We start from the raw sequence: 11,658 nt of genomic DNA on the forward strand, positions 1-11,658 counted from the left end.
TTCTTTTGCTGTGAGGACACGCTTTTTTAAAAAATATATTTTATTGATTTTTCACAGAGAGGAATGGAGAGAGAGAACTAGAAACGTTGATGAGAAAGAAACATCGATCAGCTGCCTCCTGCACATCTCCCACTGGGGATGTGCCCGCAACCCAGGTACATGCCCTTGACCGGAATCGAACCTGGGACCTTTCAGTCCACAGGCCGACACTCTATCCACTGAGCCAAACCGGCTTCGGCTGTGCAGAAGCTTTTTATTTTGATGTAGTCCCATTTGTTTATTTTCTCTTTAGTTTCCAATGCCCTAAGCGCTGTATCAGTGAAGACATTGCTTCAGCATATGTCTGAGATTTTGTTGCCTGTGGATTCCTCTAGTAAAGTGATGGCGAACCTTTTGAGCTCGGCGTGTCAGCATTTCGAAAAACCCTAACTTAACTCTGGTGCCGTGTCATATATAGAAATTTTTTGATATTTGCAACCATAGTAAAACAAAGACTTATATTTTTGATATTTATTTTATATTTTTAAATGCCATTTAACAAAGAAAAATCAACTGAAAAAATGAGTTCGCCGGACACCTCTGACACGCGTGTTATAGGTTCGCCATCACTGCTCTAGTATTTTTATGTTTTCCTGTTTTATGTTTAAGTTCTTTATCCATTTTGAGTTTATTTTTGTGCATGGTGTAAGTTGGTGGTCTAGTTTCATTTTTTTTTGCATGTATCTGTCCAATTTTCCCAACACCATTTATTGAAGAGACTGTCTTGACTCCATTGTATGTTCTTGCCTCTTTTGTCAAACATTAATTGAGCATAGTGGTTTGGGTCGATTTCTGGGTTCTCTATTCTATTCCATTGATCTATATGTCTGTTCTTGAGCCAGTACCAAGCTGTTTTGAATACAGTGGCTTTGTAATACAGCTTGATATCTGGTATTGAGATCCCACCTACTTTGATCTTCTTTCTCAGGATTGCTGCAGCTATTCGGGGTCTTTTTTTATTCCAGTTGAATTTTTTTGAATGTTTGTTCTAGATCTGTGAAGTATGCCGTTAGTATTTCAATGGGAAGTGCATTGAATCTATAGATTGCTTTGGGTAGTATGGACATTTTAATGATGTTGATTCTAACAATGCATGAGCAGAGTCTGTTCTTCCGTCTGGTTATGTCTTCTTCTATCTCTTTTTTCAGTTCCCTATAGATTTCCATGTATAGGTCTTTTACCTCCTTAGTTAAGTTTATTCCTAGGTATCTTAATTATTTTTGGTGCGATGGTCAACGGGATTGCTTTTTTAGTCTCTTTTTCTGTAAGTTCACTATTGGTGTATAGAAATTCCATACATTTCTTGGTGTTAATTTTGTATCCTGCTACCTTGCCAAATTCATTTATTAAGTCTAATAATTTTTTGATGGAGTCTTTAGGAATTTCTCCGTACAGTATCATGTCATTTACAAATATGGACAGTTTTACGTCTTCTTTTCCAATTTGTATGCCTTTTATTCCTTCTTCTTGTGTGATTGCAATGGCTAGTACTTCCAGTCGAGTAGGAGTGGTGAGAGTGGGCATCCTTGTCTGGTTCCTGTTCTTAGGGAAAATAGTTTTAGTTTTTGCCCATTGAGTATGATGTTGGCTGTGGGTTTGTTATATGTGGCTTTTATTATGTTGAGATATGATCTTTTATCCCCACCTTGCTGAGAGTTTTTATCAAGAAGGGGTGTTAGATTTTGTCAAATGCGTTTCCTGCATTAATTGATATAACTATGTGATTTTTATGTGTCAGTTTTTTAATGTGATGTATCACGTTTATTGATTTGCGGTTGTTGTACCATCTTTGCATCCCCAGGATAAATCCTACTTGGTCATGGTGTATGATCTTTCTGATGTACTGCTGGATCCAATTTGCTAGAATTTTATTGAGGATGTTGGCATCTGTTCATGAAGGATATTGGCCTGTAATTCTTTTCATTGTGTTGTCTTTATCTGGTTTTGGTATTAGGGTGATGCTGGCTTCATAGAATGAACTTGAAAGTGTTCCTTCCGCTTGACTTTTTTGGAGTAGTATGAGGAACATAGGTTTTAGTTCTTCATTGAATGTTTGGTAAATCTCCCCAGTGAAGCCGTCTGGCCCCGAGCTTTTGTTTGCTGGAAGCTTTTTGATGACTGCTTCAATTTCTTCTATAGTTATTGGCCTATTGTGATTTTTAGATTCTTCCTGATTGAGTATTGGAATGTTGTATTTTTCTAGGAATATGTCCATTTCCTCTAGGTTGTCTAGTTTGTTGGAATAGAGTTGTTCATAGTATTTTTTAGCAATCCTTTGTATTTCTGTGGGGTCTGATGTAATTTTGCCTCTTTTCATTTCTGATTTTGTTTATTTGGGTCCTCTCTCTTTGCTTCTTGTTGAGTCTCTCTAGAGGTTCCTCAATCTTGTTTATCCTTTTAAAGAACCAGCTCTCGGTTTCAATGATCTTTTGAATTGTTTTTTTGGTTTCCATGTCATTGATTTCTGCTCTGATCTTTATTATGTCCTTCCGTCTGCTCACTCTGGGCTTTTCTTGTTGCTCTTCTTCTAATTCTTTAAGTGGTAGAGTAGATGATTTACTACCATTTTTCTTGTTTTTTGAGGTAGCCTGTAGAGCTATAAACTTCCCTCTCAGGACTACTTTCATTGTTTCTCATAGATTTTGGATTGTTGTGTTTTTATTATCATTAGTTTCCGTGATGCTTTTAATTTCTTCTTTGATCTCTTTGGTAACCCAGTCATTGTTTAATAGCATGCTATTCAGCTTCCAAGTGTTTGAATTTTTTGGATTGTTTTTATTGTAGTTTATTTCTAACTAGAGGCCCGGTGCACAAAAATTTGTGCACTGGGGAGGGGGGTGTCCCTCAGCCCCACTTGTGCCCTCTCTCAGTCTAGGACCCCTCAGGAGATAACGACCTGCTGGCTTAGGCCCATTCCTGCGTGGCAGAGGGCAGGCACATTCCCTAGGTGCCTGCCCCGCGGCTCCTGGTCGGGCTCAGAGCAGGGCCGATTGGGGAGTTGGGGCACCGCCCCCTGTCATGCACAGAGCAGGGCAGATCAGGAGGTTGCGATGCCACCCTCAGTCACGCTCAGGGTAGGGCCGATTGGGGGTTGGGGTGCCGCCCCCTGTCACACTCAAGGCAGGGTCGATAGGGAGGTTGCGGCACCACCCCCGTCACGCACAGAGCAGGGCGGATCAGGGGGTTGGGTCGCTGCCCCCGTCACGCACAGAGCAGGGCCTATTAGGGGGTTGGGAGCTCCCCCCTGTCACGCACAGAGCAGGGCCGATCAGGAGTTTGCGATGCCACCCTCAGTCACGCTCAGGGTAAGGCCGATTGGGGGGTTGGGGCGCCGCCCCCTCTCACCCACAGAGCAGGGCCAATCAGGGGGTTGGGGCACTCCCCCCTGTCACACTCAGGGCCGGGCTGATGGGGAGGTTGTGGCTCCACCGCGTCACACACAGATCAGGGGCCCATGGGGGGGTTGGGGCGCCACACCCTGTCACACAGAGTGCAGGGGCCCATCAAGGGGTTGGGGAGCTTCCCCTTATCAGGCACAGAGCAGGGCCGATCAGGGGGTTGGGGCGCCTCCCCTGTCACAAACAGAGCAGGGCGGATAGGGAGGTTGTGGCGCCGCCCCGTCACACACAGAGCCACAGAGCCACAGAGCGATCAGGTGGTTTGGGCGCTGCCCCCTGTCACGCTGCTCCATGGGCCGGGAGGCCTTGTGGCTCCAGTGATCCCAGTGCTAAGAGGCCTCGCTGCTCCGCTGATCCCGGAGCTAGGAGGACTCGCGGCTCCACTCATCCCAGTGCTGGGAGGCATATTACCCTTTTACTATATAGGATAGAGGCCTGGTGCTCGGGTGGGGGCCTGCTGGTTTGCCCTGAAGGGTGTCCTGGATCAGGGTGGGGGTTCCGCTTGGGTGGCTGGCCAGCCTGGATGAGGGGATGATGGCTGTTTGCAACTGGTCACACCCCCTTCAGGGTGGGGGTCCCCCACTGGGGTGCCTGGCCAGCCTGGGTGAGGGGATGATGGCTGTTTGCAGCTGGTCACACCCCCTTTAGTGTGGGGGTCCCCACTGGGGTGCCTGGCCAGTCTGGGTGAGGGGCTGAGGGCCGTTTTCAGGCTGGCGGGTGACTGAAGTTCCCAACCTCTCCTTTTTTCCTTTTTTTTTTATTTTTTATTCTGGGATTTATTTACCTTCTATGGCTGTCACTGGAGCTGAGAGCCGGCTTTAGCTGTGAGACCTCGGCTGCTGAAAGCAGGTTTCTGGGCTTTGTTTACCTTCTGTATTTGAAACTTTGTTGCGACTCCAGCTCTGAGATCCCGGCTGGCTGAAAGCAGGTATCTCGGGTTTTGTTTAGCTTCTATATTTGTAGCAATGTTTCTTAGAGAGCAGCTCAGAGTCCAGCAGCAGCAGGCGGGGAAGCTTGGCTTCCGCCATCACTGGAGCAAGCAAGCCTCCTGTTCGCGTCAGGTGCCTGGCTGCCGGCTGCCATCTTGGTTGTCAGTTAATTTGCATATCGCCCTTATTAGCCAACGGGAAAGGCAGCGAAGTTATGGCTAATTACCATGTTTCTCTTTTATTAGATAGGATGTTATGCCATTGTGGTCTGAGAAGATGCTTGATATGATTTCAATCTTCAATTTGAGGAAACTTTGCTTGTGACCCAATATGTGGTCTATTTTTTAAAATGTCCCATGTGTACTTAGAAGAACATAAATTCCATGGCATTGGGGTGAAATGTTCTGAAGATGTCAATTAAGTCCATCTGATCTAGTGAGTCATTTAGGATTGCTGTTTCTTTGCTGATTTTTTTGTCTAGAGCATTGATCCAGTGATGTCAGTGGTGTATTAAAGTCCCCTACTATGATTGTATTATTGTCGATCTCTCCTTTGATATCTTCCAGGAGTTTTTTTAAATGTATTTGGTGCTCCTGCATTGGGTGCATATACTTTTATCAGGGTTGTCTCCTCTTGTTATATCGTTCCCATTAATATTATGAAGTGGCCATCTTTATCTCTTGTTATGGCCCTTATTTTGAGGTCTATTTTGTCAGATGTAAATATTGCTACCCCGACTTTTTTTTTTCATTTCTATTTTTCTGAAAGATATTTTTCCATCCCTTCACTTTCAGTCTGTGTGAATCCCTTGTTCTGAGGTGTGTCTCATGTAGACAGCATATATATAGGTCATGTTTTTTTTTTATCCATTCAGCTGCTCGATGTGTTTTGATTGGAGCATTTAGTTCGTTTATGTTTAAAGTTACTGATAGTTATTTGTAGCCATTTTTATTTTTTGTGCCTGTGTTCCTTCTTCCCTTGTTATTTCTTCTTTTTACACCATTCCCTTTAGCATTTCTTGCATTGCTGGCTTGGTAGTGATAAATTCCCTTAGCTTTTTTTTGTATGTGAAGATCCTTATTTGCCCTTCAATTTCCAATGATAGCCTTGCTGGAGAGAGTGTTCTTGGATTTAGTCCCTTTCTTTGTATCACTTTGTAAATTTCCTTCCATTCTTTTCTGGCCTGATGTGTTTCTGTTGGGAAGTCATTTGATAATCTAAATGGTTTAGAGCCCTTGTACGTAACTTTCTGTTTCTCTCTTGCATCCTTTATGATTCTGTCTTTGTCCTGAACATTTGCCATGGTAATTATGATGTGTCTTGGTGTGGGTCTTTTCGGGTTCATCTTGTTTGGGACTCTGTGCTTGCATGACTATTTTCTTTTCCACATCAGGGAAGTTTTCTTTTTTTTTCTAAATATATTTCATTGATTTTTTACAGACAGGAAGGGAGAGGGATAGAGAGTTAGAGAAACCGACCAGATGCCTCCTGTGCACCCCCTACTGGAGATATACCTGCAAACAAGGTACATGCCCTTCACCGGAATTTAATCCGGGACTCTTCAGTCCACAGGCGGAAGCTCTAGCCACTGAGCCAAACTGGTCAGGGCCAGGGAAGTTTTCTGACATTATTTCTTCAAATGGGTTTTCTAACCATTGTTCCTCTTCCTGTTGTTCTGGCACCCCTATTATTTGTATGTTGATCGTTTCATGTTGTCCCATAGCTCCCTTAGGTTCTCCTGCTGCCTTTTAATTTTTTTTTCCAATTTCAGTTCAGTTTGGTTGTATTCTGCTTCCCTGTCTTCTAATTCACTAATTTGGTCTTCCACTTCTAGTCTACTGCTGAAACATTACATGGTATTTTTTATTGCAGCTATATCATTCTTTATTTCTTCTTGATTCTTACATAAGTTATTTCTTTTTTTCATCCATCCTGTTTATGAACTGTATGACGCTTATTCTGAATTCTTTTTCTGACATATTGCATGCCTCTGTTCTACTTAGCTGCTTATCTGGTGATGCCTCCTTTTCTTTCCTTTGGGGGTTTCTTTGTGTACCCATTTTTTATCTCACCGACAGATCTAGATATGGATTCTTGCAGGGCCTGTTCCTTGGGTGGCAGTGGCTCCTCGGGCTGCATTTGCCCACTGGGCCTTCACAGCAGCAACTGCTTCTCAGTTGGCAGTGGCTCCTATAATGGGTGCTGTTCGCAGCAGTGGTGGCTCCTCTGGTGGGTGGGGGAGGGCTGCTCGCACAGCTGCTGCTCCTCAGACTGGGGTGGGCTGCTCAAGAGGCTGCTGCTTCTCGGATGGGGGCAGGCTGCGCATGCTACTGCTCCTCAGACGGTGGCGGGCTACTTGCGTGGCTGTTGTTCCTTGGACGGGGGTGGACTGCTCACGTAGCTGCTACTCCTTTGATGGGGGCTGGCTGCGCGTGGCTGCTGCTCCTCGGACTGGGCAAAGATTTCTTTATGTACCCGGTGAAATTTAGAGGTAATTGTGATGATGCAGATATTTAAGGGTTACAGTGACAATATCTTGTTAGGAGTCCTCTTATCGGATGTCTGGATAGCCACGACTCCTTTAGCACCCAGCTGGCGGGAGGCTCCCTGGCGCCCAGCAACCGCTGCACACTATGGGCGAGGCCAGAGGGTAGAATGCTTGCTGGCCTAGCAATAGCCTCACATTCTGCACCAGGACTGGCTTTCATGCTGTGGCCACTGTGGGAGGTGGTTGTCATAAGGACAGAAGTTGTCATGTAGAGTGTGGTGGAGAAATAATCATTTTGCAGTGGCAAATACCTTCAAAAGATGAGTGACCTGAGATTAATTGGAGGCCGAAGAGTAATTCAAATAACAAGAGTCTAGGGTTGGTACATACACGTTTTCTAAACTCTCACCAGGATGTTGTTGTGACCCTCAGTGTGGCCTGGCTGTGGGGAGTTGAAGTTCGTTTTGTGGATTAGCTTAGAGCAGTGATGGCGAACCTTTTGAGCTTGGCGTGTCAGCATTTGGAAAAACCCTAACTTAACTCTGGTTGCCGTGTCACATATAGGAATTTTTTGATATTTGCAACCATAGTAAAACAAAGATTTATATTTTTGATATTTATTTTATATATTTAAATGCCATTTAGCAAAGTAAAATCAACCAAAAAATGAGTTCATGTGTCACCTCAGACATGCGTGTCATAGGTTCGCCATCACTGGGTTAGAGGCTTGAGTGAGACTCACTGGGCATGGTGCAGAGGGCCATCGGGGCTGGGACTTGAGTGAAGGTTAAGTGAGGGATGTTGGCTGTGACTAGTGAAGGGACATCAAGTGCAGCATAACAGGAGGTGGGCTATGGATATCTGAGATCTGATTGTTGTTGTTTTTTTTTTGTTTGTTTGTTTGTTTTTTTTAATATATTTTTTATTGATTTTTTACAGAGAGAGGAAGGGAGAGAGATAGAGAGTTAGAAACATCGATGAGAGAGAAACATCGATCAGCTGCCTCCTGCACATCTCCTACTGGGGATGTGCCTGCAACCCAGGTACATGCCCTTGACCGGAATCGAACCCGGGACCCTTGAGTCCGCAGGCCGACGCTCTATCCACTGAGCCAAACCGGTTTCGGCCTGATTGTTGTTCTTAATAGTTGGGGTTGAAGGAAAAAAAAAAGCAGTCATGGAGAGAGACTTACATAGCACCACTCAAGGCTGCCACTATGAGTGTGGACTATCAGATACTGGGCAGTACGTGATCCTGATTCAGTTTGGCAACCGTCCTCTGGACCACACATGCTGAGTAATAAGTAAAGGCCGGGAGATGAGTATGGGGGCAGGAGCTGTGGAAGTGCCGGTTTGAGAGAGGTGTGGTAGATGGAGTGATGTGCACTTGGAGAGGGAATGTGAATTCATGGCCACAGCACCATGACATTGACATAAGAGTGAATGAAGGAAGAGTCCATTTCTGGTGGTGCCTGGATGGAACAGTAAGGTCAATTTTAGGGTAATTGCCTGTAAAGAGGGGTGTGTGTGTGCCACATTCTAGGTTAAGAGCTTAGGTGCCATTTAACTAACCACCTGCTTTTTGTTGTTGGGAGTGACACACTGGTTGATAGGAATGAGATAGCATTCATCAGTGTTACTCAGGCTTGTAAATCTCCACTGGCATGGGTAAGGGTGAAGGGTAAGAGAGAAATAGATTATGGAGGGAGGGACCTATATTTTTGGAAAAGAGGTGATTAGAAAATAATATATCCACACCACGACAATTTGCACTACCTTTGAAGTTGTGCGTCTGGGAAAGAAGCTGTGTGAGAGAAGTGTTGTTCAATAAGAAGACAGTGGCTTTCGTGGGATGAAGGCCTGGTATTTTCTCGGATGTGAAGCGTGCAAAGAGCACATGGGTGGGGAATATGACAGACTTATAATCTTAGGAGTGAATCTGATCATGGGCTGTACTGTCCCAATTATGACAGGATGTGAACTTTGAGGACGTGGCCATTGCCTTCTCTGAAGTGGAGTGGGTGATCCTGGATGATGCTCAGAGACTTCTGTACTATGATGTGATGCTGGAAGTGTTTGCCCTTGTATCATCTGTAGGTAAGACCTTCACATTCTCCCAGTGTCCTGAGGTGATGACCTCTCTTTCTTTACACCTCAGGCGTAGCTTTCTCTCTCCCACAGCCAGAACATGGCCTCTGCTAATGTCCCCCTCTGTCCTGTCAAATGTGCTGTGGCTGCCAGGGATGAGCTGGATGGGGAGCCCTGAGTAAAGGACTCCAGGAACATCCCTAACACCCGTAACCTCAAAAAGTACAGGAAGTGTCAGGGAGTCAAGAGCCTAGCAGTGAGTTTAATGGGTCCCAGCTTGCACTTTCTCTTCATGGGAAGCTGACAGTGTCCACATGCATGACTTCTACTTCTGCCCTCTTTCTCTTGGTACACGTTCTTGTGCCACATTATGGTCTTTACCTACATAAACCATGGGCTATTTTGGTAAGGCCCCCATTCAAATGTATGTAATATTCTCTTCCCTGAATACTATAGCAAGCTGTTTAGCTCTGGCCCAGTGCAGACTACTGACTTCTTCATCACCTGTTCATCTGCATTGGTGCCTCTGCAGTAATCTGCAACGTTGACTTGTACATGTGATATGTGCATAGATGTGCTAATTAATTAGTCCTTGAAACCAGCTACTCCTTTATTGAATTTTACTTGGAGTAAGACCTAATCAACTTCTTCCACAGCTTCCCCCCACCGCCCACCCCCGGTAAACAATACGTGCAGAATGCTGTTAGTTGAAGGATGGGCTGGAGATCCATATTCTCATCCATGTGGTGCTTGCCATGTTTGTGTCATATTTCTGGTGAGGCCTCCCTGTTTTGTGATCTTCATTAGCGTGGAAAGTCACAAGAGCCTCTTATTAATCCTTCCTGCACATCTCTTATTTTAAGACAATTGCATGGAACCAACGTGTGATGTGTAACACACTTTTGCAATGGGTCTTCCCCCTGCCACCACATTCAACATTCATTTCCTCACCATTTCTCACTTTTCAGGTTGTTGGCATAAAATGGAAGATGAGGAGGCCTCTTTTGATCAGCAAGTATGTATACAAGGCAAGTTACAGGTCAGGACCTCTAAGACAGCTCCAGTCACCCAGAAGAACCATCTCTGTAAGCAGTGTTTCTCTCTGTTACAACATATTTTGCACCCGACTGGGTCACATGCAGCATACTTTGAGCAGAAAGCCTTCTGTAGCGACGCATGTGTTGGAGAATTCTGTTTCAGTGTAAACCCTCACCAGCAACAAAAGAATGAATGTGGAGAGGGGCCCTGGAAAGAAGCTATGGACGGGGCCTCTTTTGTGAGCAGGTGCAGCTTCTCCTTCCCTTCGGTGCCTTCAACCAGCAGGGAGGTTGGGGAAGACTTGCAGTCCAACTCAGAGCTTCCCCAGCACCAGGCCACTCTCAACACTGAGGAGCTACCCTGTGGCAGTGAGATTTCACAGGAATTTCTCCGTGGAAAAAGTCATCACCGGTGGGATGAATGTGGAAACGCTGCCAGCCACAACCTGAAAGTTGCTCAGTGTCAGGGTGTGTGTTCTGGAGAACTGATTTATGAGTGTAACAAATGTAGGAAAGTGTTTATACAAAACTTGAAGGTCATTCGACATAGAGTTCACACTGGAGAAAAGCAGTATCAGTGTAATGAATGTGGGAAGTTCTTCAGAAAAAGACCTTCACTCGTTAGACACCAGAGAGTTCACACTGGAGAGAAGACATATGTGTGCAAACAGTGTGGGAAGTCTTTCAGTTACAACTCTAACCTCAAAAAACACAACAGAGTTCACACAGGAGAAAAGCTGTATAAGTGCAGTGAATGTGGGATATCCTTTCGTCAGGAGACCCACCTCATGGAACACCTCAGAGTTCACACTGGACTGAAACCATATGAGTGCAGACATTGTGGGAAATCCTTCAGCTCCAAGTCTAACCTCAAACAACACAACAGAGTTCACACAGGAGAAAAGCCGTATAAGTGCAGTGAATGTGGGATATCCTTTCGTCAGAAGACCCACCTCATGGAACATCTCAGAGTTCACACTGGACTGAAACCATATGAGTGCAGACATTGTGGGAAATCCTTCAGCTCCAAGTCTAACCTCAAACAACACAACAGAGTTCACACAGGAGAAAAGCCATATAAGTGCAGTGAATGTGGGATGTCCTTTCATACAAGGACTCAGCTCACTAGACACCTCAGAGTTCACACCGGAGAGAAGCCGTATGAGTGTAGAGAATGTGGGATGTCCTTTCGTACAAGGGCTCAGCTCAGTGTACACCTCAGAGTTCACACTGGACAGAAACCATATGAGTGCAGACATTGTGCGAAATCCTTCCGTTCCAAGTCTAACCTCAATCAACACAACAGCATTCACACAGGAGAAAAGCCATATAAGTGCAGTGAATGTGGGATGTCCTTTCGTACAAGGACTCAGCTCACTAGACACCTCAGAGTTCACACCGGAGAGAAGCCGTATGAGTGTAGAGAATGTGGGATGTCCTTTCGTACAAGGGCTCAGCTCAATGTACACCTCAGAGTTCACACTGGACAGAAACCATATGAGTGCAGACATTGTGGGAAATCCTTCCGTTCCAAGTCTAACCTCAATCAACACAACAGCATTCACACAGGAGAAAAGCCATATAAGTGCAGAGAATGTGGGATGTCCTTTCGTACATGGTCTCAGTTCACTGTACACCTCAGAGTTCACACTGGACAGCAACCATATGAGTGCAGAGCAT

The 11,658-nt window shown here is 45.1% G+C and overlaps 1 protein-coding gene across 1 annotated transcript; it reads left to right on the forward strand.

Moving 5' to 3' along the window:
• Nucleotides 1–5,861: 5,861 nt before the first annotated feature.
• Nucleotides 5,862–11,635, forward strand: LOC111824714 (zinc finger protein 260-like; the record flags this gene model as incomplete). Its single annotated transcript, XM_023749256.1, has 3 exons — nucleotides 5,862–5,891; nucleotides 8,827–8,950; nucleotides 9,910–11,635. Coding segments are annotated over exons 2-3 (1,760 nt in total), but the record flags the coding sequence as incomplete, so codon positions are not given.
• Nucleotides 11,636–11,658: the final 23 nt, after the last annotated feature.

Source organism: Myotis lucifugus, unplaced genomic scaffold (assembly GCF_000147115.1).
Source record: "Myotis lucifugus unplaced genomic scaffold, Myoluc2.0 scaffold_4587, whole genome shotgun sequence".
In the NCBI taxonomy this organism is placed as follows: domain Eukaryota; kingdom Metazoa; phylum Chordata; class Mammalia; order Chiroptera; family Vespertilionidae; genus Myotis; species Myotis lucifugus.